The sequence below is a fragment of the Salmo salar genome, chromosome ssa13 (genome assembly GCF_905237065.1).
Source record: "Salmo salar chromosome ssa13, Ssal_v3.1, whole genome shotgun sequence".
Classification (NCBI taxonomy): Eukaryota; Metazoa; Chordata; class Actinopteri; order Salmoniformes; family Salmonidae; genus Salmo; species Salmo salar.
Window position 1 is genome coordinate 87,390,693 of NC_059454.1, and position 20,605 is coordinate 87,411,297.

Consider the following 20,605-nt stretch of genomic DNA (forward strand, 5'->3'; position numbering starts at 1 on the left):
CATGCTTTTCACAGGTGTTGCAAATACAGGATGGTTTTAGTGCTTTCAGTGATTTCCTCCAGAACGGTGTGTGTGTGTGTGTGTGTGTGTGTTTTTCAGGGTAGTGCTCTCCCTCTGCAGTGATGGTGGGTGAGAGGGATCCCTTTCCTCAACACTGGGTCCCAAGGTCCAATCTCTATTGTCATGTCCATGTCTCAATGAGAGGCATTTGCAGCTTATACTTTGATCTAGTTCAGCCCCATTGTCAAAGCTCTCTCAGCTTGATGAAAAAGGTCCTTCTACGAACAACACTTAAAGGCAAAAAACAAACAAATGTACATGCATGTTGAATTACAGAAAGTTGTGCAAATCACAAAAATGGTTCTCATAATACTTTGTCATTATGATATAAAATTCAACCAAGACAAAAGAAGCAAGACAACAAAATGGCTTCAGATACTATGATCCCTACTGTTTCTGCTGTGTTGTCAATGTCAGTGCTTTCTTCCAACTAATGCTGTTTTTAAAAAAGGATTCCAATGTAGCTCATTATGTGACACAAAAAGACCAAACGAAACAACGCCAGACTCAGACACCGACTGCTTCACAAACAAAACGCATCATATTCAGACAGTTCATCAATATATGTTGATCGTCAAGCAAATATGGCTGACTGGACGGGTTAGGGTAAAAGAAACACGCAAAAAACAACAGAAGGAAACTGAGGAGAATCAAGGCTGAGAGAGAAAGAGAGAGAGATCGATAAGACAGGAGAATTGGCGTAGAAGTGCAGCATGATGACTGGCATGGGCGGCCCTGGTAGGGGGTCCTAGTGGTGGGCATCTCTCATACGATCTTCTTGATGCTGGGCCGTTTGAAGCTGCCTGCACTGCGCTGTTTCTGCACCTGGCTGGCAGAGCCGTGGCGCGTGCGTCCGCTGTTGCTGTGACCCGTGGTCGGAGAGAGCTCCACGTTCTCCTTGTCGATGCCTGCCGGAGGACAGACGGACACACACACACACATACACCATCAGGTATAATATGTCACACTAATACATGAGAAATGATTCTATTATATAATTCTACAGAAATGCTAATGCTTTTGAGACATCCACCTGAAGAGTGTATATAACTCTCAGAGATTCTCTGTTGTTATATACAAATCCAACAATAGGGGGAGTAGTCAACCCATGGACTGATGTAAGTGCTCCAACTTATCGCAACAGGGTTGCTCTGTGTTTTGAACAAACAGGACATATGGTGTACGGGCATTGAAACATTATGTACAAAGACTTCATCACAAACGCTCCAGTAGTGTTGTTGGGCTTTGTGATGGGCCTCTGCTACCCCCCACACACCTCTGAGAGGCTGTGCCGTGTGCCTGGGAGTGAGGAGCAGCATGGGGACGAGGGGCTGTAATACCTGGCCGGACGAGGTGCGGGGTGAAAACGGCGGACTTAGAGCAAGGCAGAGAAGCTTCTCAGACACAGAGTGGGAAAGAAACAGGAGGGAGTGACCATGGCAACCCAAAAAGAGGAATGACAGGAAACAAAGAGCAACATGATTAACAAAAACAAAACATAACAAAGAGTGACAGAAATCAATCATAAGGGGAAAAAAATGATTCATTCAGCATTCTCAGGTGTATCAGACAATATGGTTAAGATTATAAGTATCCATACTCCAGTCTATCTGTATAATCAAGTCTCTTTAGTTCCAAATAAAATGTACAATATAGAGCAAAAGAGGCCAATTCTTTCTTCCAAATAGTGGCATAGCATGAATTACTCAAATGTTCTTCAAGACTAAAACAAATGATGAAACATTTCCAAAAGTATATAGACATCCAGTATAACATTACATTTTCAAATAAAACAGAGAATAGAATATGTTCTGAACACAAATGTGGATGTTACCATGACTACGGAAAATCAAGAATGAATCGTGAATAATAATGAGGGAGAAAGTTAGAGGCATCATAACCCCCAAAATGCTAACCTCACCTGTTACTGCATCAATTACTTTCTCACACATCATTATTCACCATTCATTCATAATTATCTGTAATTAATTCATGATTATCACGATTCAGTCATGGTAGCATCCAGAAACTATAAGTGAATTTTTCCAAATACTAATGACACCTTCAAATGGGGAACTAGATGCATAAAGTGCTTTCATTTCTAAACAGTAAAACAGATATGTATGAAAACACCCTCACAGAAAAGGTGACATTCTGTACTGTCGCCTCATATCAAACATTTGTTGGAGTATAGAGCCAAATTAAAAGTTTTAGCTTCTGTCCAAATAAATACGTAGGGGAGTGTATATAGTTTCTAGTTGTCCCCGTCATCTAACGAGACAAGTTGGAGATTGTTGGAGATGGTCTATAAACTACACCGCATCAAGCATAACAAATGAGGAAGAAAAGGGAACAAAAACATGAAATGAAATGTGTATGAACACTAAATAATACATTTTGAGAAGATCATGCATTAATGAGTTAAAGAAAGAGAGAATAAGCCTTACACATGGACCAGGTTGGGGAACCACGATGTAATGCTACAGATAGTGGCTGGAACTTTTCAGATGATGTCGGATTCAGTTGGAAATGGATGGATGGGTCATTTATATTTCTCTCTAATTATGTGTTTGTTAGAGCAAGTTGATTCTTCTGATTGGTAAAATGGAAAGACTAAAACAGGCCAGACTATATTAAGATGAAGATATAATGCAGACAGGTTAATGGATCAAATATGTATTTTGTTTGAGATAAAGGTTACTGTAAAGTATCACAGCTATTCCTTAGAATCAAATCTGCCAAGAGACAGAAGGGCTGGATTTGACTGCATGTGTTCGTGTGTGTGTGTGTGTGTGTGTGTACACTGTATCTGTGATCAGACCTGGGGAGTGCTGGGAGGTGGCCAGTGAGGTCATGGAGTTGGAGAGGTTGAGGTTGGCTGTGATGCTGAGCTGGCTCTGGACCGGCGGGGGGTAGGGCGACGTGGGCGTACGCAGACACTCCTCGCTCGTCTCCTCGTCGATCCCCGGCAGATACGTGTCAATCAAAGCATCCAGGAACTTCACTATCAGCTCAGCGTAGTCTGGGAACTGGGTTTGCTGTTGGCACAAGCAGAATGGAATGGAATTTACTAACACTGACAATAAACCTTCCATAGTCTAAAGAGGCAAATGTGTCTGCTCACCTTTGAGAAGGGCCCAGCAAATCTCCATAGACCATTAAACCCAAAGCCTGAGAGAGAAACAGAAGAAACACCGATGAGTATTAAATTGGCATTTTCTCTCCAGAACCCATAGTTGTATGGAGGGAGGAGTGGGTGGAGTCTCACTCTGCAGGTAGGAGGGCTGGTACTGGGGGGGTGACTCTTCGTGGTATACCATACTCTGCACGATGCCATGGATGGGGTTTAGGAGGTTAGGGTCCTGGCACAGTGATAAGAGGGTGTTGATCTTTGAGTCCAGCAGGTTATGACTGGAGAGAAAACCACAAGATAATATGAAGGATGAAAGTTATTTACGCATGCGTACACATTAAAAGGGGATTGGAAAAAATACATACTTTATTGGGTTGAAACGAAACACTTACACAACTGGAAATACTTTAGGGAAGACAACACTAGCTTCTGCTAAAAACTCGTAGAGGATTCTCTGGTCAAATTCATCTGTTGTATTCTTCACCAATGTAGCCTATAGTATAGAGGCAAGCATGTTAGAAATAGGCACAAACTTATACAGAGGAAGTGGGAGAAGCGGAGTGAGTGGTCTCACCAGGACAGTGAGCAGCAGAGCCTGGATCTTGGGGTCTGTGAGGACCTCCTCATCCAGCAGCACGTTGGACTCTGACACAGACACCTTCCTCAGGGTATGGTGGGAGATTCTTTGGGTCGATTCTGTGGAATGGAAGGGAGGAGAGAGCGAGAGTGTGTGAAAGAGAGCGAGGTTGTGAGAGAGAGTGAGGGTATGAGAGAGAGCGAGGGTGTGAGAGAGAGAGAGAGAGCGATAGGGACCTGTGTCAGTTTCAAAGAATCTGCAGTTGCCACAATCATTTTGGACTTATAAATGAATTATATGTACCCAATGATTCTTGAAGAAAAAAAAAAAAATGATATACACTGCTCAAAAAAATAAAGGGAACACTTAAACAACCTATCCTAGATCTGAATGAAATAAATCATCTTGTTAAATACTTTTTTTCTTTACATAGTTGAATGTGCTGACAACAAAATCACACAAAAATAATCAATGGAAATCCAATTTATCAAACCATGGAGGTCTGGATTTGGAGTCACACTCAAAATTAAAGTGGAAAACCACACTACAGGCTGATCCAACTTTGATGTAATGTCCTTAAAACAAGTCAAAATGACGCTCAGTAGTGTGTGTGGCCTCCACATGCCTGTATGACCGCCCTACAACGCCTGGGCATGCTCCTGATGAGGTGGCGATGGTCTCCTGAGGGATCTCCTCCCAGACCTGGACTAAAGCATCCGCCAACTCCTGGACAGTCTGTGGTGCAATGTGGCGTTGGTGGATGGAGCGAGACATGATGTCCCAGATGTGCTCAATTGGATTCAGGTCTGGGGAACGGGCGGGCCAGTCCATAGCATCAGTGCCTTCCTCTTGCAGGAACTGCTGACACTCTCCAGCCACATGAGGTCTAGCATTGTCTTGCATTACGAGGAACCCAGGGCCAACTGCACCAGCATATGGTCTCACAAGGGGTCTGAGGATCTCATCTCGGTACCTAATGGCAGTCAGGCTGTCACGTCTGTCACGTGCTCAGTGTGAACCGGCTTTCATCTGTGAAGAGCACAGGGCGCCAGTGGCGAATTTGCCAATCTTGGTGTTCTCTGGCAAATGCCAAACGTCCTACACGGTGTTGGGCTGTAAGCACAACCCCCACCTGTGGACGTCGGGCCCTCATACCACCCTCATGGAGTCTGTTTCTGACCGTTTGAGCAGACACATGCACATTTGTGGCCTGCTGGAGGTCATTTTGCAGGGCTCTGGCAGTGCTCCTCCTTGCACAAAGGCAGAGGTAGCGGTCCTGCTGCTGGGTTGTTGCCCTCCTACGGCCTCCTCCACGTCTCCTGATGTACTGGCCTGTCTCCTGGTAGCGCCTCCATGCTCTGGACACTACGCAGACAGACACAGCAAACTTTCTTGCCACAGCTCGCATTGATGTGCCATCCTGGATGAGCTGCACTAACTGAGCCACTTGTGTGGATTGTAGACTCCGTCTCATGCTACCACTAGAGTGAAAGCACCACCAGCATTCAAAAGTGACCAAAACATCAGCCAGGAAGCATAGGAACTGAGAAGTGGTCTGTGGTCCCCACCTGCAGAACCACTCCTTTATTGGGGGCGTCTTGCTAATTGCCTATAATTTCCACCTGTTGTCTATTCCATTTGCACAACAGCATGTGAAATGTATTGTCAATCAGTGTTGCTTCCTAAGTGGACAGTTTGATTTCACAGAAGTGTGATTGACTTGGAGTTACATTGTGTTGTTTAAGTTTTCCCTTTATTTTTTTGAGCAGTGTGTATATATATATATAAATCAAGAATGAATCGTGAATAATAATGAGGGAGAAAGTTAGAGGCATATATATATATATATATACACACATACACACATTTTTTGTACCTTTATTTAACTAGGCAAGTCAGTTAAGAAGAAATGACGGCCTACTCCCCGGCCAAACCCTCCCCTAACCCGGACGACGCTGGGCCAACTGTGTGCCGACCTATGGGACTCCCGATGACAGTCGGTTTTGACACAGCCTGGGAACTAACCAGGGTCTGTAGTGAAGCCTCTAGCACAGCAATACAGTGCCTTAGACCGCAGCGCCACTCTGGAGGCCCAATAGAACTTATAAAATGCCTCATGAGCTTAGTTCAATTGTTTTACCCCATCAGGACCCAAAATAAGGTTGTTTTACTCCAAAGTAAATGTAAACAAACACTTCATAGCCTCAGAACATGATTAAAACTATCAATTTGATATCATGGACTGTCAGTTCTTGAATCCGTGGCAGTCTATGAATTTGAGATTGGGTACATTTCTCCAGCCCCATGCCTCAGCTTTTTACCGAAACAGTGGCGGGGAAAACACTTTATTATTGTTTCAACTACAGATTGCCCCTTTAACATCAGTGTCAACAGCCACAAACATTGTGTAAGTGTCTGGTGTACAGGAGAGAAACTGACCTGGACACTCATAATCATTCTCCGCCACCCGCCTCATCTTTGGAGGCGTGGTGATTCCAGACTCCATCTCTGGCCTCTTTGGTGCTTTAGTGTCTGATATCAAGTGATCAAAACTCTTCCTAGTGCCTGGTGAGCCAGCATTGAAAAACTCATGTTAAACAATGGGGCATGCATACACAGGTCAACTCTCCATACCTAAACTAGTACATACCTGCATGGATATTCTATGGATATCCAAGTCATCCTGCATGAACGTATATAGTCTAAATACCTCTGATCAGTTGTCACATGTTAAAACTCCTCTGTTGGTCAGAGGCCTGGATCTAACAGTAGAGAATGACTGACAGGTGTCTTACCCAGCAGTTTCTTAGTGTTTGCTTGGGAAGGCTGGCCCATGTCCAGGCTCATGGACTTGCGTGTGCGCGGGCTGATCTGCCCCCCCGTGGGGTAGTGGACCACTAAGTAGCGCTCCGACACCTTGGGGGACGTCCACGGCTGACTCTCCCTAAGAGTTCTGACACAGAAGGAGGGAAGAACAAAACATTATGAAAGGTGAACACACATGGCCCATAAAATTCCTCTGACATTGTTCGATACAGCGAGAGACAAATTCTGCTTAGTCAGCTGGTGCTGCAGCTACTCTATCAGCCTCTACATCAACTCAGCAGCCAGCCCTGTAGTCATTCACCGGCAGCTGGGGTCGCTGTGGTGCACAGAGTACGTGTCCATGGGAACATTCTCCATGGTAACGTCTGAGAGGAGCAGGGACTTCCTGTGCTTGAGGCTACAGCGGCTCCGGACCTCCTCCGAGACAGTGAGGAGAGCTACACACAGACATTTCACAGGTCAATTCAATACTACATCAGTTTATTTTCTACACAGAAACAGTTGCCATGCGAATAAAGAATATCATTGTTTAAAGACAATATGAACAATCCTACTATGGCTGAAAAAGAAAAGTATGGCTTCATTGTGGAGCTCTCCGTTAACTCACCTGCCAGGTAGGCCACACTCTGGGTGTTCACCTCAAACTTGTCACAGTTGAGGTGTTTTCCCACCAAGGCCAGCAGTGTGTGGAGGATCCGGATGGTCCGCGCCACTGTGTTGGGGGAGGGGTGTCTGTACCCTAGACAGAGAGGTGGGTGGTTAGACAAAGAGCTAAACCATGCAGTCCCCGGCCGACCCGAGGCTTAGACACCCCCACCTACTTACCTTTCAACAGATGACCCACTAGTGCAAAGTTGAAGTTGGAGTTGAAGTTGAGGCCCACAAAGTGGTCCATCTGTTTACAGTGCCACTCCAGAGGCTTCCTGATCTCCATAAACACCTCCTCTGGACTCTGGACAGGGAGAAACCGGAGGAATCGGAGGAACACACAATTCAAGTTAGGGAAAGATAATGAAATCAAAGTGAAACTGTAAAAAGATCTGGCCGAAAATGTGAGCCGAATGTTTGTGGAAGACAAACCTTCTGAATGGGTTTGTGTCTGTTACCGTGTGTATGTTTGTGTGTTTAGTACCTTGTCGTTGAAGACCCTGAGGCTGTCCAGTGTGTGGAGGTTCTGCTCCAGCAGAGCGGTGCCGGCAGAGTAGAGATTGACCTCGTCCAGCTGCAGCACAGCCACGGCCACCCAGAACAGAGCCTTGTGCATGGGGGAGTCCTGAAGGAAAAACACAGGCTGTTATTTACTCTCACCACCACTACTGTCCAACACACACATAATCACCATCCAACACACGCACACACACACACAAACAAACACACAAACATAGGGCCTCGTGCATAGGCGAGCCGTGGAGGGCCAACAAACACACTTGCAGTCAGAGCGAGTCTCACATTACCATTTACTGCCAACATCCATTGTCGCTCAGCAGCCAATTCACCACATACAGGCCAGGGCGAAAATAACTTCCCTCCTCTTGGTCAGTCTGCTTCAAACGTGTGGGTTATACTCAATAGAATGTGGTTCGCAGGCGGGCACACACGAGGAAGTTAGCTCACCAGAACATTTAGCACATCTCTTAAATTAGCCTTTGAGAGTCGCCATCTGTGTGTTTGTGTGTACCTTGTTGAGGAGCGGCTGTAGCTTGGTGAGAGCAATGACTGTAGCTTCTATCAACACCTGGCTGTTGTAGTTATCAGGTCCCTTTAGACAGCTCTCCAGACCCTATGGGACCCAAGACAGCAGGTCAGTTCAGTCTGAGCAGCACAGGTTATACAAACACAGACCCTTTCAACAGACAGGATCAGACAGGATCAGACACCGTTCAACTACACAGTACAAGATACACTACATGTGACAAGATACTACAGTCATTCAGGAAGTGGTTTCCATGAGATGTCCTAAATCTGGGTATAATATGACGTAGCGAGCAGCAGGGCAGAGTGATGGGACACAGACCCGGTCTATGCTGAGCAGGGGGCTGGCCTTGCTGAGGATCCTGATGATCTGTTTGATCTGGCCGTGGGTCACCCTCTTACTGATGCAGCCAAACACCACCAGGGCTCTGGGCTGCAGGGACGGGTTGTACTGGAACGCAAACCTAAAGGAGGGAAGGGAAAGGGAGAGAAGAGGGAATGATGAATACAATCCATTCACACGCGTGCCTTATAAAAGCCAATGAAGTTGTCTGAAGCCTCTTTACTTTGCTCTGACATCAAAAAATGTGTAAGCTAAGCATCAGGTAATTGATTCAGAGCAGACAGTGTGGTTGGCTCCACTGAGTCAGTGTTAGTTAGAAGAGGGGAAATGGTGGTGTGAGTTTACCATACCTCTGAGCCAACTCTGTCCACTGGTCCAGCCACTTACAGCTAGGAATGTCCCTCATACAGGCCTTGTGGAGGAGGGGAAACACAATTATGAGCATATACAGTACCAGTTAAAAGTTCGGACACACTTACTCACTCAAGGGTTTTTCTTTATTTTGACTATTTTCTATATTGTAGAATAATAGTGAAGACATCAAAACCATGAAATAGCACATATTGAATCATGTAGTAACCAAAAGTGTTAAACAAATATAAATATATTTTAGATTCTTCAAAGTAGCCACCCTTTGCCTTGATGACAGCTTTACACACTCCTGACATTCTCTCAACCAGCTTCACGAGGAATGCTTTTCCAAGAGTCTTGAAGGAGTTCCCACATATGCTGAGCACTTCATAGCTACTTATTTATTTTTTACCTTTATTTAACTAGGCAAGTCAGTTAAGAACAAATTCTTATTTACAATGACGGCCAATTGTGCGCCGCCCTACGGGACTCCCAATCCCGGACGGTCCTTCACTCTGCGGTCCAACCATCCAAAATCATCTCAACTGGGTTGAGGTTGTGTGATTGTGGAGACCAGGTCATCTGATGCAGCAATCCATCACTCTCCTTGGTCAAATTAACCTTACACAGCCTGGAGGTGTGTTGGGTCATTGTCCTGTTGAAAAACGAATGATAGTCCCACTAAGCGCAAACCAGATTGAATGGCGTATCACTGCAGAATGCTGTTGTAGCCATGCTGGTTAAGTGTGCCTTGAATTCTAAATAAATCACCTACAGTGTCACCAGAAAAGCACCCCTACACCATCACACCTCCTCCTCCATGCTTCACGGTGGGAACCATACATGCTGAGATCATCTGTTCACCTACTCTGCGTCTCACAAAGACACGGCGGTTGGAACCAAAAATCTCACATTTGGACTCATCAGACCAAAGGATAGATTTCCATGGGTCTAATGTCCATTGCTCGTGTTTCTTGGCCGAAACAAGTCTCTTCTTATTATTGGTGTCCTTTAGTAGTGGTTTCTTTGCAGAAATTCGACCATGAAGGTCTGATTCACGGAGTCTCCTCTGAACAGTTGATGTTGAGATGTGTCTGTTACTTGAAATCTGAGAAGCATTTATTTGGGCTGCAATCTCAGGTGCAGTTAACTCTAATGAACTTATCCTCTGCAGCAGAGGTAACTGTGTCTTCCTTTCCTGTGGCAGTCCTCATGAGAGCCAGTTTCATCATAGTGCTTGATGGTTTTTGCGACTGCACTTGAAGAAACTTTCAAAGTTCTTGAAGGAAAGAAATTCCACAAATTAACTTTTAACAACGCACACCTGTTAATTGACATGCATTCCAGGTGACTACCTCACGAAGCTGGTTGAGAGAATGTCAATAGTGTGCAGAGCTGTCATCAAGGCAAAGGGTGGCTACTTTGAAGAATCTCAAATATAAAATATATTTAGATTTGTTTAAGAATTGTTTGGTTACTACATGATTCCATATGTGTTATTTCATAGTTTTGAGGTCTTCACTATTATTCTACAATGTAGAAAATAGTACAAATAAAGAAAAACCCTGGAATGAGTAGGTGTGTCCAAACTTTTGACTGGTACTGTATGAAAAACAGATCTTTATTAAAACAACTTTGAAATTCTAGACTGGATTTGTGTGAAGGCAAGTATAATATTGAATTTGGTTAGTGTTCACCGGACATCTAAACCAGTACAGACAGTAGTGTCATGCTAGAGTGATGATGTAATGATAAGTGATTATGTCAGTGGGGTGATCTCCTGACCTCCATGATCTCCAGCAGGGCCTCAGTGACAGTCTCCAGGGAGGAGAGGGCGAAGGTCTCCCTCTCGTAGGACCCGGGGGAGAAGGAGCGGTCGCGGTAGCTGGAGCGGAAAGCGATGACCGCAGCAGACTTGACCTTACTGATGCCGAACAGCAGGTAGAACTTAGGCAGGGAGAACTCTGTCAGGCTCAGCCTCAGGACCTGCTTGGTCTCCTCTGGAAGAGAGAAACACACATGGGAATAGTTATCACTGAGTCTCAGCAAGGCTATACATCAAGAAAAAACATCTGTAGCTATCCAACTGCTTTCAAAACACTGAATCAACACAACACTGATCAACCCTCTGCCTTTTAATCATGTTCACTTCTCCCTTTTTCTGTCTGTGTCCTCAGTCTACAGCCAGGGTGCTGTGTGTGTGTGTGTGTGTGTGGCTTCCTCACCGCTGAAGTTGAGCTGGGAGCAGGTACAGAGGGAGTGGATAATGTTGATGACCAGGCCGTGTGTGGAGGCTCGTAGGGACAGGGGTCCAGTGGCCACCAGCAGAGTGACCACGTGGAACAGGTAGGGCAGGTGAGTGGCCACGTCCAGAGAGTTGTTGAAGGACAGCATGAGCATGTAACGGGCCAGGATGGCGATGTCATCCCACATCAGGTGCTGCTCCAGGGTGGGCGTGGGAGACAGACACGTCTTATCGATGATCTTACACATGCGGATGATCACCTACCAGACAGACACGGGTCGGGACACGGGTCGGGGTTAAGGTTACATCAAAGGTCGGGTACGTTACCAAATTTTACATCCTATCTATTATCTCTACCTTCCACCCAAGGGAAAAATATAATAATGACTCAGGACTCTCATGTCACCTAGCATCTCTGGGAAGATCCCTTATCCCTCCTGTTTTTAAAGGTTACAGACAGAACTGGGAATGCATCAAGTAATGCTTTATATCCCAGTCTGGTGTTTATCAATTGTGAAATCACAATATCTAAACGTGTGTCTAGCGTTTTGCCTTGGCATACGAGAATAGATAGAAGAGAAAAGAGACCATTTCAACAAGGGGGGGGGGGGGGCAGTTGTACTGTTAGAGGGGCCAGTTACATTACACGTTATTGTTGTCATATCGCTTTCTTCTGCATTGCAGGGATTAGCAGGCAAAAGACCATGTTCATAATCATCACCGTTGCCACTGTCTAATAACGGATGTAAAAAAAGAACGATAGCAAAAATTTGTTCTGTAAAAATTATTTCATACTGCACATTTAGGGGGGGCCACAAGGGGGTCCAAAATTGTTGTCACAGGGGCACTGGCACCCCCCCAGAACCGCTAGTGACGTCACCCCGACACAGACTGGCCTTTGTATTCAGAGGCTATACTCTTCCTGGCACTAGATCACATGATCAGCATTGTACTTTTTTTTGCTATTATTTCATCTTTATTTAACCAGGTAGGCCAGTTCAGAACAAGTTCTCATTTACAACTGCGACCTGGCAAGAGTACTTAATTGGGCAATACATTAAACTCCCTCTTTCTTTCTGAGAAATCAGCTCAACAGTCAAAAGGAAATGATAAATATCGCAGACCACCAAATGACAGAAATAGTTGTGACACAAACAGCACTGTTGTTGAGAGGTACTGTGGTCATGACAACGAAGAGTTGTTCAATGTCAGCGTGCCAGGGTAGACACTTGGAAATGTGTCTGCCTGCATGTGCAGTTTGTGAGATTTAAAAACAGGCTTCATTCATACTGTAGGAGTACAAATCCTAATCTGTAACAATATGTAATGTCATCTATAACATTAAATACTGTATTAGCTACTATTAATTCAGTGAGATTACAAGATCACAACTTGCCATAAAGAAGTATAAGGAATGCACAGAACAGACTTTTCATGGCATTTGATAGGAAAACGGACATCCAGAAATCATTTATTCATCTGTAGAGGATCTGTATTGATGCTTGCAGCAGATATTCTTGTCTAGACTCAAGTCACAGAATCAACCTGTGAAGGGAATAGCCTGTGAAGGGTTCAACCTGTGAAGGGAATAGCCACAGTGGTCATTCCTGAGGTGTGTGTGTTGCTCACCTTGCTGGACACCAACTTGACGTTCCCTGAGGCCAGAGCCACAGCCGTGTCGGCCATCACCTCAGCCTTGATGGATCCCAGACCTCCTGTAGCGCTGGTCTTGATGAAGCTGTCCAACACCACGTCCAGCAGGTCAGTTATCTACAGAACAAGGATACAACAGGACCTCAGCTCAGAGACTAAATAAATTCCCCTCCATTACTAACTAGCGTATTTGTCTCAAGTAATTTCTATTTCAGAATGCCAGCATCTTTTTCAGTCAGCCCACAACTTCCCGCTCTACACTAACACGCAAACATATGATTTTCACGTGGCTAGCATGATAACTGGTTGAGATCTGAAAAGTACAGGGACGCTGACAAAGATAGTTATTTGTAATACCTACATATGGGGATAAACACTCATAATATCTGTTAAGGCCTCTATAACATCCTGAACAGTGAGTCCACTGAATCCTTCAGCCATTTCCCAGATCCTAAATCAGCAGTAAAATAAAGCCAACAGCAGACAGGGCTGATGGATGGAGTACTGTATGGCCTCAATAACAGCAGACTGGGCTGATGGATGGAGTACTGTATGGCCTCAATAACAGCAGACTGGGCTGATGGATGGAGTACTGTATGGTCTCAATAACAGCAGACTGGGCTGATGGATGGAGTACTGTATGGCCTCAATAACAGCAGACTGGGCTGATGGATGGAGTACTGTATGGCCTCAATAACAGCAGACTGGGCTGATGGATGGAGTACTGTATGGCCTCAATAACAGCAGACTGGGCTGATGGATGGAGTACTGTATGGCCTCAATAACAGCAGACTGGGCTGATGGATGGAGTACTGTATGGCCTCAATAACAGCAGACTGGGCTGATGGATGGAGTACTGTATGGCCTCAATAACAGCAGACTGGGCTGATGGATGGAGTACTGTATGGCCTCAATAACAGCAGACTGGGCTGATGGATGGAGTACTGTATGGCCTCAATAACAGCAGACTGGGCTGATGGATGGAGTACTGTATGGCCTCAATAACAGCAGACTGGGCTGATGGATGGAGTACTGTATGGCCTCAATAACAGCAGACTGGGCTGATGGATGGAGTACTGTATGGCCTCAATAACAGCAGACTGGGCTGATGGATGGAGTACTGTATGGCCTCAATAACAGCAGACTGGGCTGATGGATGGAGTACTGTATGGCCTCAATAACAGCAGACTGGGCTGATGGAGGGAGTACTGTATGGTCTCAATAACAGCAGACTGGGCTGATGGATGGAGTACTGTATGGCCTCAATAACAGCAGACTGGGCTGATGGATGGAGTACTGTATGGCCTCAATAACAGCAGACTGGGCTGATGGATGGAGTACTGTATGGCCTCAATAACAGCAGACTGGGCTGATGGATGGAGTACTGTATGGCCTCAATAACAGCAGACTGGGCTGATGGATGGAGTACTGTATGGCCTCAATAACAGCAGACTGGGCTGATGGATGGAGTACTGTATGGCCTCAATAACAGCAGACTGGGCTGATGGATGGAGTACTGTATGGCCTCAATAACAGCAGACTGGGCTGATGGAGGGAGTACTGTATGGTCTCAATAACAGCAGACTGGGCTGATGGATGGAGTACTGTATGGCCTCAATAACAGCAGACTGGGCTGATGGATGGAGTACTGTATGGCCCCAATAACATCCAATATACTGGTTGGCTGATACATGGGCCAACACCCACACTGAGAGCAGAGAAGAGAGATCCCTACCTGTCCCAGACTACCCCAGATCTTAGCCTGGATAGAGGGGTACATCTGCTTCTCGTTGATGGTCATGGTGATGAGCTTGTCCAGGATGGCAGTGACCCGCTGGCGCTTGGCGTCGTCGTTGTGCTTACAGAACCTCACCAGGTTGAGCAGCCAGGGGGTCATGTACTCCAGACACAGGTGCTTCAGCTCAATACCTACACACATCAGAGAGGATGTTACAACGTGTGCGTATGTGTGTGTGTGTGGAGGGCAGGAACAAGGATACTGACTGGATTTGCTGAAGCCAGAGATGCACTCCTCCAGGAACTCCAGGGTGAGGTGTGGTTCGTTGGCGGCCAGCGTCTTGCTGATGGACACTATGAAAAGCGTGTTGTTAGCAGGGATACACAGCCCTGAGGTCTCCAGCAGCTGGCCTTCTATCTTCAGGTTGAAGGTGCAGGTTAAGGCACACAGCAGGTTGTAGGCTGCAGACCTGCACACAGCAGACAGAGAGAGAGAGGGAAGGAGAAGAAAAAGGTCACTAGTAAGCATAATCCATGTATGATTCAAATATCCCTAAGAAGACTGTCAGCTCTCATAGTCCCACCAGAATCTAAACATGTATGACTATTTTCCTCAGCTGTGTCTGACCTGAGGCTGGGGTCAGAGCTGCCCAGGTTGAGCAGGGCAATGTTGAGCAGGGTGCCTGGCACATCTTTGGGCCTGATCTTGGTGTGCTGGGGGATGGAGTCTGGCTGGGACAGCTCCCAGCGCGTCCTGATGTGGATGATGGAGTGGACGATGGCCTCACACTCCTGGTGCATGAAGGTGAGCGGTGTGCCTTGGTTGGCAATGGTCAGGGTGAACTGGTTCTCGTCCACCAGGCAGATCTCCTCGATCTCCGAGGCGTAGTAGATGTCGTTCAGGAAGACCGACTGGCCCAGGACCCGGGTCCGCTCTGCTGACGTCACCTGGACCGCTGTGGAACCCACCTGGGTACAGAAACACAGAGATATTGAGAGGGAGTTACTATGCTAGCTGGCACACAAAATGGTAACATTGTTCAAAAACATTGACACTCCTGACCACATATGCCTCCTGGGGACAAGGATTCAATCTGTCTCAGCCATTCCTGTCATTTTTGTCTGTGTCTGACTTACTTTCAATTATGTCCCACAGCCCCAAGAATATGTAGGAAACACATTGCATTCTGAATCTACTGACTCCCTCATGTCCTAACCTTGATGGAGACCTTGGTATCCTTGTGGGCCAGTTTGAGGGCGTTGTGGAACACCTTGAGGTCTTCCTCCAGGGCTAGCGTGGCCGCAGGCAGCTTCTGCTGGTCAGGCTCCACGTGCTCCGCTAGCCGCGCCGGGGAGTCAATGAACAGCAGCTTCTTGCTCCCCTTCAGGCCTGTCAGCAGTCTCTCGTGGTACTTGGTGTACTCCCTCACCCACGTGTTGCAGTTGTAGATGTAGATGGCAGCCACGTTCTCGTAGGCGAAGCCCGGGAACACCACGAACCACTTGGACAGGAAGTCGGTCTTGAAGCGGTTGCTGGGTCCGGCGTGGGTCAGGTCCACAACGATCTCATAGGGCTTGGCATAGTAGGGCTTCAGGGTCAGCAGCACGTGATAGATGAGGAGATCACCATTGATCTGGCCAGTCTTAAATCTGGGAGGGTGAGGAAGAAAGGGACATCACATAAGCATTTTTAAGTCCTTGTAAATTGAATAGGGTGCAGGGGACAGGAAATGTGTGTGAGTCATGCCAACCTGATTGAGTTACAGTTCAACACTTGACTCAGTTGGAAAATTACACACTGACAGTGTGGGCTAATAAGCAGTCAGCCAGCATGTTTTCACTTCCTCTCAACCCCCCCACATGTTGTTGTGTGTTAACCATAGTGCTAACCATAGTACTACTGTACCATAGTGCTAACCATAGTGCTAACCATAGTACTACTGTACCATAGTGCTAACCATAGTACTAACCATAGTGCTAACCATAGTACTACTGTTGTAGTGCACCGTAGTGCTAGCCATAGTACTCGTGTACCATAGTGCTAGCCATAGTACTCGTGTACCATAGTGCTAACCATAGTACTACTGTACCATAGTGCTAACCATAGTACTACTGTACCATAGTGCTAACCATAGTACTACTGTACCATAGTGCTAACCATAGTACTACTGTACCATAGTGCTAACCATAGTACTACTGTACCATAGTGCTAACCATAGTACTACTGTACCATAGTGCTAACCATAGTACTACTGTACCATAGTGCTAACCATAGTACTACTGTACCATAGTGCTAACCATAGTACTACTGTACCATAGTGCTAACCTAACATAGTAGGCGTAAAAAGACACCTGAGCGTTGTGCCCACATCTGTTTTTCAGGGGAAACAGAAATTTGGTTGAAAATATTGGATCCCTGAAAAATGGAAACATCCGCTTTCTTCCAAACCCACGGAGAGTGCCATAGTGCTACCCCTCTGAGTGACCAAGCTAAACGTCGCACAGGAAATCAAGTAACTAGCTTCAAATAAATCAGCAAAGGAGAAGTGAGAGAGGAACAGGAAACTGGTCATTACTGAATGAGCATGCTGACGCCGATGGCGTCTTTCACACCTCTCTTCTCATAGGCATTTCTCGTTTCTAAAACTGGTCACACATACGGCTGGGCTTCTTGAATCTCTGCCTGGACTCTCTTGTGTTAGGAAGTACTACACACAGACTGGTCAACTCCATCAAGGTAAGTGATATCAACATATTCAAGAAAATAGTCTACCTTCACAGGGTGGAGGGTACTGTGTTGAACTGAAGGATAAGCATCCCTGAGGGAAGTGTTTTTGTTGTAGTGTATCATTTTGAGATCTTAACTATAAGGAGATTCAGTCTTGAGATTTTGTACATCATACACATACATAATAAATTCCAGTTTATATTGACCAGAATCGCTTGATTTACATTTCTGGGAGATCAAAATTGCACAATGAAATAAAATTGTATTTGTCACATGCGCCGAATACAAAAGGTGTAGACCTTACCGTGAAATGCTTACTTACAAGCCCTTAAAACAACAATGCAGTTAAGAAAATAGAGTTAAGAAAATATTTACTAAATGTTTTTTTTTTTTTTTTTTAAGTAACACAATAAAAACAATAAATGAGGCTATATACAGAGGGTACCTGTACTGAGTCAATGTGCGGGGTACAGGTTAGTCAAGGTAATTTGTACATGTAGGTAAGGGTAAAGTGACTATGCATAGATAATAAACAGAAGTAGCAGCAGTAGAAAAACAAAGGGGTGGTCAATGCAAACAGTCCAGGTGGCCATTTAATGAATTGTTCAGCAAAGGCAGTTTTTTATATTTCAAAAAAATTAATTATATACTGGTGTAAATTGGAAGTGAATATTGATCATCAACTCTCAAATGCATTCTGGGCAAAACAAATTAATAGATGGTTTAACAAGAAAGCTAATTCAATTAATCAAGATATTTTCAATCTCAGCTTAATACCAATCATCATTGTCACTCAGATCTCAGACTGCTGATCAAATGACAGACGGTATGGAAACTGACACTCACACATGAAACCACAAAGGAACTCAATGTGTAAGAAAAAGCAGAACTTGAGATGCTATAATACTTACTGAGGGTCACCAGTAAACCTCACTATGATCTCTTTTTCCCCCCTTTTCCCATAGAAATATGAATGGCTCCCGGGTCTGCCTCTTGCTGTACTGTGTGGTACTCGTGGGAACATCAGTACTTGCTAATGACGGTAAAATGACTTTTGATAAAAGCTTCACAACTGAAAAGGGAGCTGGGGCTAACCCTAACGCAGCCATGGGACCTTCTGGAACTACACAATTTAACAGTTCAACATATTTTCAGTCAGATTTAACAACGCCAGCTACACTCAACACCAGAGAAACATCTGGAACCAATAGCCCAGTGAACACCAACAACACACCATCCAGAGCCAACACCAAACCTAGTGCCTACCCTCCACTTAAAGCCCAAACCAGCCCCACGTCCAGCCCCTGCCCCAGCTGTCTGTTGGATAAGGAGGTGGCCACCATCCTGCTGATGGTGACAGGTGGCCTGGTGGTCCTGTGTACCATCCTGCTAGTCTCCACCGTGGTGCTGTCATGCCAGGTGTGCCACCTGAAGCGCCAGCCCCGCATCAGCAGCCGCCCCACCCGCAGCAACGTAGACCTGGTGAGTGGTACTGGGTACTGGGGCACTGGCCAGAGGACCAAGGAGAAGCCTGACTCTGAGCCCAGTGAGACCAGCCTGATGATGGCAGAGCTCAAACAGACCCAGGAGGGGGAGAACGGCAAGACCGACAAGGGGCAAGGGAAACATGAGATGGCGAAAGACACACCCAAGAAGGAAGAGAAGAAGGAAGCCACGGAAAATGGGGTGGCAGCAGCTGCAAACCCAAGCCAGGGGAGCCCAGTCACTACCACCACCAAACAGCCTGCAGAGCCCTCTGACCCCACCGCCACAGCAGTCTCTCCCCAATCACAAGCCTCTAGCGACGTTGTTGTGGTGGTGGGGTGAGGGCTCTCACATGGTGACCTCCTCCTCAGACCTTGGACCAGAAACAAGCTCAAACCACTGGCCAAACTGTCCTCAGCTGCATACTGATGGGAACAGCACAGTTTTATACAACAGCTTCTATTGGCATGCTGTAAAGAGATTTGCTTTTACACTGAGTGTTTGCTTAGAGTGATTGTGTGGTTTTGTATTTTAAGCTTGCATTCTCATTCAAAACTTATGAAATAATTACCATTATGATCATGTCTATACAAATGAATGTACCACAAGAAGTTGAATATCATGTGAATGTTTAATATTTGTATGAATTTGTATTTTTTGTGTAAAATGTATAGCCATCATCAGTGTCACTGATAAGAGGAAATGACTCCTGTTTTGTCTAGTGGTTGTATCACAGCTTGCTTGTTGTCACAATTCATCTGACATTTCCCTCACTTCTCCATTTTTAGACATTCTAAATTCTGCAAAATTACAAAACAGAACCAACCAGCACTAAACTGTAGTATCAGCTTAAGACAATTTAAAGGAACTGTTTTTAAGCCACAAACCTCTTCCAGAAACACTCTCACAATGTTTTCCTACAAGTCAACATCACTTCCTTGGTCTTTTCGACACAGTAAAGAAGAGTTCAAATGTTTCTGCTCTAGCTTTATCTGCCCTTCCGTTTCCAAGCCTTTGTAACAATAAAGAATTAGTTCACTTCCTGAGTGTTTCTCTGCTACAGTGTGTCTGAGAGACAGCTAATTGCGTGCGAGTGTGCATGTGGATTAATTACAGAGAGAGGGAGAGAGAGGCTGGGCATTAGTAAGCAGTGTGTCTGTGGGGCAGTACCACCTGTTTTCACTGACCAGAGAGGGGAACTACAACAAAGTAGCATAACACCACATCCGTTTTATGTTCCCAGCCTCTTTGTCAGATATTTATTCATCTACTTATGGCTGACAACATGACGAACGTGTGGATTTACTGCATGTCAAGTCTAAAACGGGTTGTCCGTGAAGAGGGCATAATACTGACTACTAACAATTTCAAACCAAAATCAAATGTTATCCATTACTGCAATACGTACAGGGGCAATCCATTACTGCAATACGTACATAACTATTATAGCAAAATATGAAGAACATCTTTGTGCCAGAAAATAAATTCCCTTCCGTGGTGCATTGAGTCAGTGGATTTTCATCGACAGTCCTAGCTAAATCCAGATACGTGGAAAGAGGATAATGTTGGGAGAGAGAGAGATTGAAGACATGTCTTTGAATGATAGTGATTATGAAACATTGGAGTCAGCCCCCCCCTCGCTCCTCGTCATCAGTAGCTACTGGCTGCTCTGCACTGCATCCCTACTCCTCTCCTACACCCCTCCCACTTTCCCCTCTAACTCCCTCCCTAACACACACACACACACTCTCCCAGTGTTAATGCAGAGCCTGCAG

At 45.5% G+C, this 20,605-nt stretch overlaps 2 protein-coding genes across 5 annotated transcripts in view; one reads left to right on the plus strand and one right to left on the minus strand.

Moving 5' to 3' along the window:
- Positions 1–207: 207 nt before the first annotated feature.
- The window catches only part of LOC106567758 (neurofibromin), a 71,964-nt gene continuing 51,566 nt past the window's right edge, over positions 208–20,605 (minus strand). For 2 of the 4 annotated variants that reach the window (XM_045692332.1, XM_014137461.2), the window contains 23 exons: positions 15,835–16,267; positions 15,246–15,586; positions 14,885–15,087; positions 14,616–14,809; positions 12,857–12,997; positions 11,208–11,487; positions 10,768–10,982; positions 8,982–9,043; positions 8,611–8,752; positions 8,275–8,376; positions 7,729–7,869; positions 7,422–7,548; positions 7,204–7,335; positions 6,898–7,033; positions 6,566–6,723; positions 6,210–6,335; positions 3,768–3,889; positions 3,586–3,686; positions 3,329–3,471; positions 3,185–3,231; positions 2,882–3,098; positions 1,337–1,454; positions 208–968 (listed from right to left, as the gene is read on the minus strand). In XM_045692332.1, coding sequence (XP_045548288.1) covers positions 809–968; positions 1,337–1,454; positions 2,882–3,098; positions 3,185–3,231; positions 3,329–3,471; positions 3,586–3,686; positions 3,768–3,889; positions 6,210–6,335; positions 6,566–6,723; positions 6,898–7,033; positions 7,204–7,335; positions 7,422–7,548; positions 7,729–7,869; positions 8,275–8,376; positions 8,611–8,752; positions 8,982–9,043; positions 10,768–10,982; positions 11,208–11,487; positions 12,857–12,997; positions 14,616–14,809; positions 14,885–15,087; positions 15,246–15,586; positions 15,835–16,267 — 3,841 coding nt within the window. In that variant the 3' untranslated portion in view covers positions 208–808. The remainder of the gene's footprint in view (positions 969–1,336; positions 1,455–2,881; positions 3,099–3,184; positions 3,232–3,328; positions 3,472–3,585; positions 3,687–3,767; positions 3,890–6,209; positions 6,336–6,565; positions 6,724–6,897; positions 7,034–7,203; positions 7,336–7,421; positions 7,549–7,728; positions 7,870–8,274; positions 8,377–8,610; positions 8,753–8,981; positions 9,044–10,767; positions 10,983–11,207; positions 11,488–12,856; positions 12,998–14,615; positions 14,810–14,884; positions 15,088–15,245; positions 15,587–15,834; positions 16,268–20,605) is intronic. The other 2 variants (XM_045692333.1, XM_014137465.2) reach the window with 2 other exon arrangements.
- LOC106567761 (uncharacterized) lies at positions 17,165–19,873 on the plus strand. Its single transcript, XM_014137467.2, has 2 exons — positions 17,165–17,354; positions 18,311–19,873. The coding sequence occupies exon 2, from the start codon at positions 18,315–18,317 to the stop codon at positions 19,170–19,172; it is 858 nt and encodes a 285-aa protein (XP_013992942.1). The 5' UTR covers positions 17,165–17,354; positions 18,311–18,314; the 3' UTR covers positions 19,173–19,873.

Excerpts from the sequence above, each read along its gene's own strand:
- LOC106567761 (XM_014137467.2), top strand. The coding sequence starts at position 18,315 with ATGAATGGCTCCCGGGTCTGCCTCTTGCTGTACTGTGTGGTACTCGTG.